Source organism: Perkinsus marinus (genome assembly GCF_000006405.1).
Source record: "Perkinsus marinus ATCC 50983 genomic scaffold scf_1104296957414, whole genome shotgun sequence".
Classification (NCBI taxonomy): domain Eukaryota; phylum Perkinsozoa; order Perkinsida; family Perkinsidae; genus Perkinsus; species Perkinsus marinus.
The window spans coordinates 1-1,099 of record NW_003207157.1 but is presented as its reverse complement, the minus strand read 5'-3'; the positions used below and the strand labels follow the sequence as shown (position 1 = coordinate 1,099).

Below are 1,099 nucleotides of genomic sequence, written 5' to 3'. Positions count from 1 at the left end.
GGATACTATCATTTCCACCCAATATGCTTACTGGAAGCTTGGCTTGAGCTCTTCCAATTCCTTCGTCCATAGGGCAATTTTCTCATCTGTGTGGGACCGTTCTTCTTCCTTCTGCTTTAATCCCGCCTCAATGCGCTCGAGATCAGCCTGAAACGATTGAGTCCACGCATATGAGAAGATATGCTCTGGCGGCCGACCTCTCGTTGTTGACGAATCTTCGCACCTTCCGCTGAACAGAAGTTCTCGCAGCCACCAAGTTGCCACTCGTCGGAACCGTCGCAACAGTCGCAGACTCCATCACCAACGTGGGAAGCCCAGACCAATTTCGGTAAGGAGCCTTTGTTCTCACAATAGAACCTGCTCGGGTGAATAGTAATAACGAAGCTCAGACGCTTACGCTGCTCCTGGGAAGTGCGAGCATGCAGCTGTACCGGGCTCATCTGCACCGTTGCTACCTGTGATTGACATTAGGGGAAAAGAAAGGCGAATTAATCGATAACTTACAATCACAGAAATCATCATTGAGATTCTCGTAAGGGACGAGTTCAGTGCCACTTCGCGCCAATGGGTCGCACTGGAAGAACTGATGGCCACCGAATTGAGGCGGAGCTACGGGCTCGTAGTACCTACAAAGAGGGATTCCAACATGACAGGAAATGTCGGAGGAGTGGTATCACTGGCGTAGCTTAGGATTGACGCCCATAAGCTTATGCTTGCCCTCGATCGTATCCAATCCACTACTGTAGATGCCGAAGCTGGACAAAAGAGTGGTGGAGAGAAGTCTAGTCATTTCATAAAACCTGTAGAATCCGCTTGAAATTGGACAGAGAACTCAAACTTTAATTTCTTATCAAGATTCGAATCTTAGGCAAAAAAAGCGCGCGCCCAGCCACGTTTCTTTTTACATGCGTGTGGCTAATAAATTGAAGGAAGAGTGTAACCCTAGACCTCCTTGTTAGCAGGTGACGTGAAGCCGGCGGTGTCTTTGAGTAGATGAACGTCGCTATGTACGATGTATTACTCATTATAAAGGAAAGTTTCAATCGGCTAATAAATTGTGACGTAGCATCTCCCTCAACACTACGTTACTCGGCTTCAA

General features: G+C 47.8%; 1 protein-coding gene across 1 annotated transcript; it reads right to left on the bottom strand.

Moving 5' to 3' along the window:
• Positions 1-27: 27 nt before the first annotated feature.
• On the bottom strand, positions 28-790 carry Pmar_PMAR002653 (glucosidase ii beta subunit, putative; the record flags this gene model as incomplete). Its single annotated transcript, XM_002774802.1, has 5 exons — positions 28-147; positions 198-357; positions 398-455; positions 505-626; positions 678-790. The coding sequence occupies 5 exons, from the start codon at positions 788-790 to the stop codon at positions 28-30; spliced, it is 573 nt and encodes a 190-aa protein (XP_002774848.1).
• Between the last annotated feature and the right edge of the window lie 309 nt (positions 791-1,099).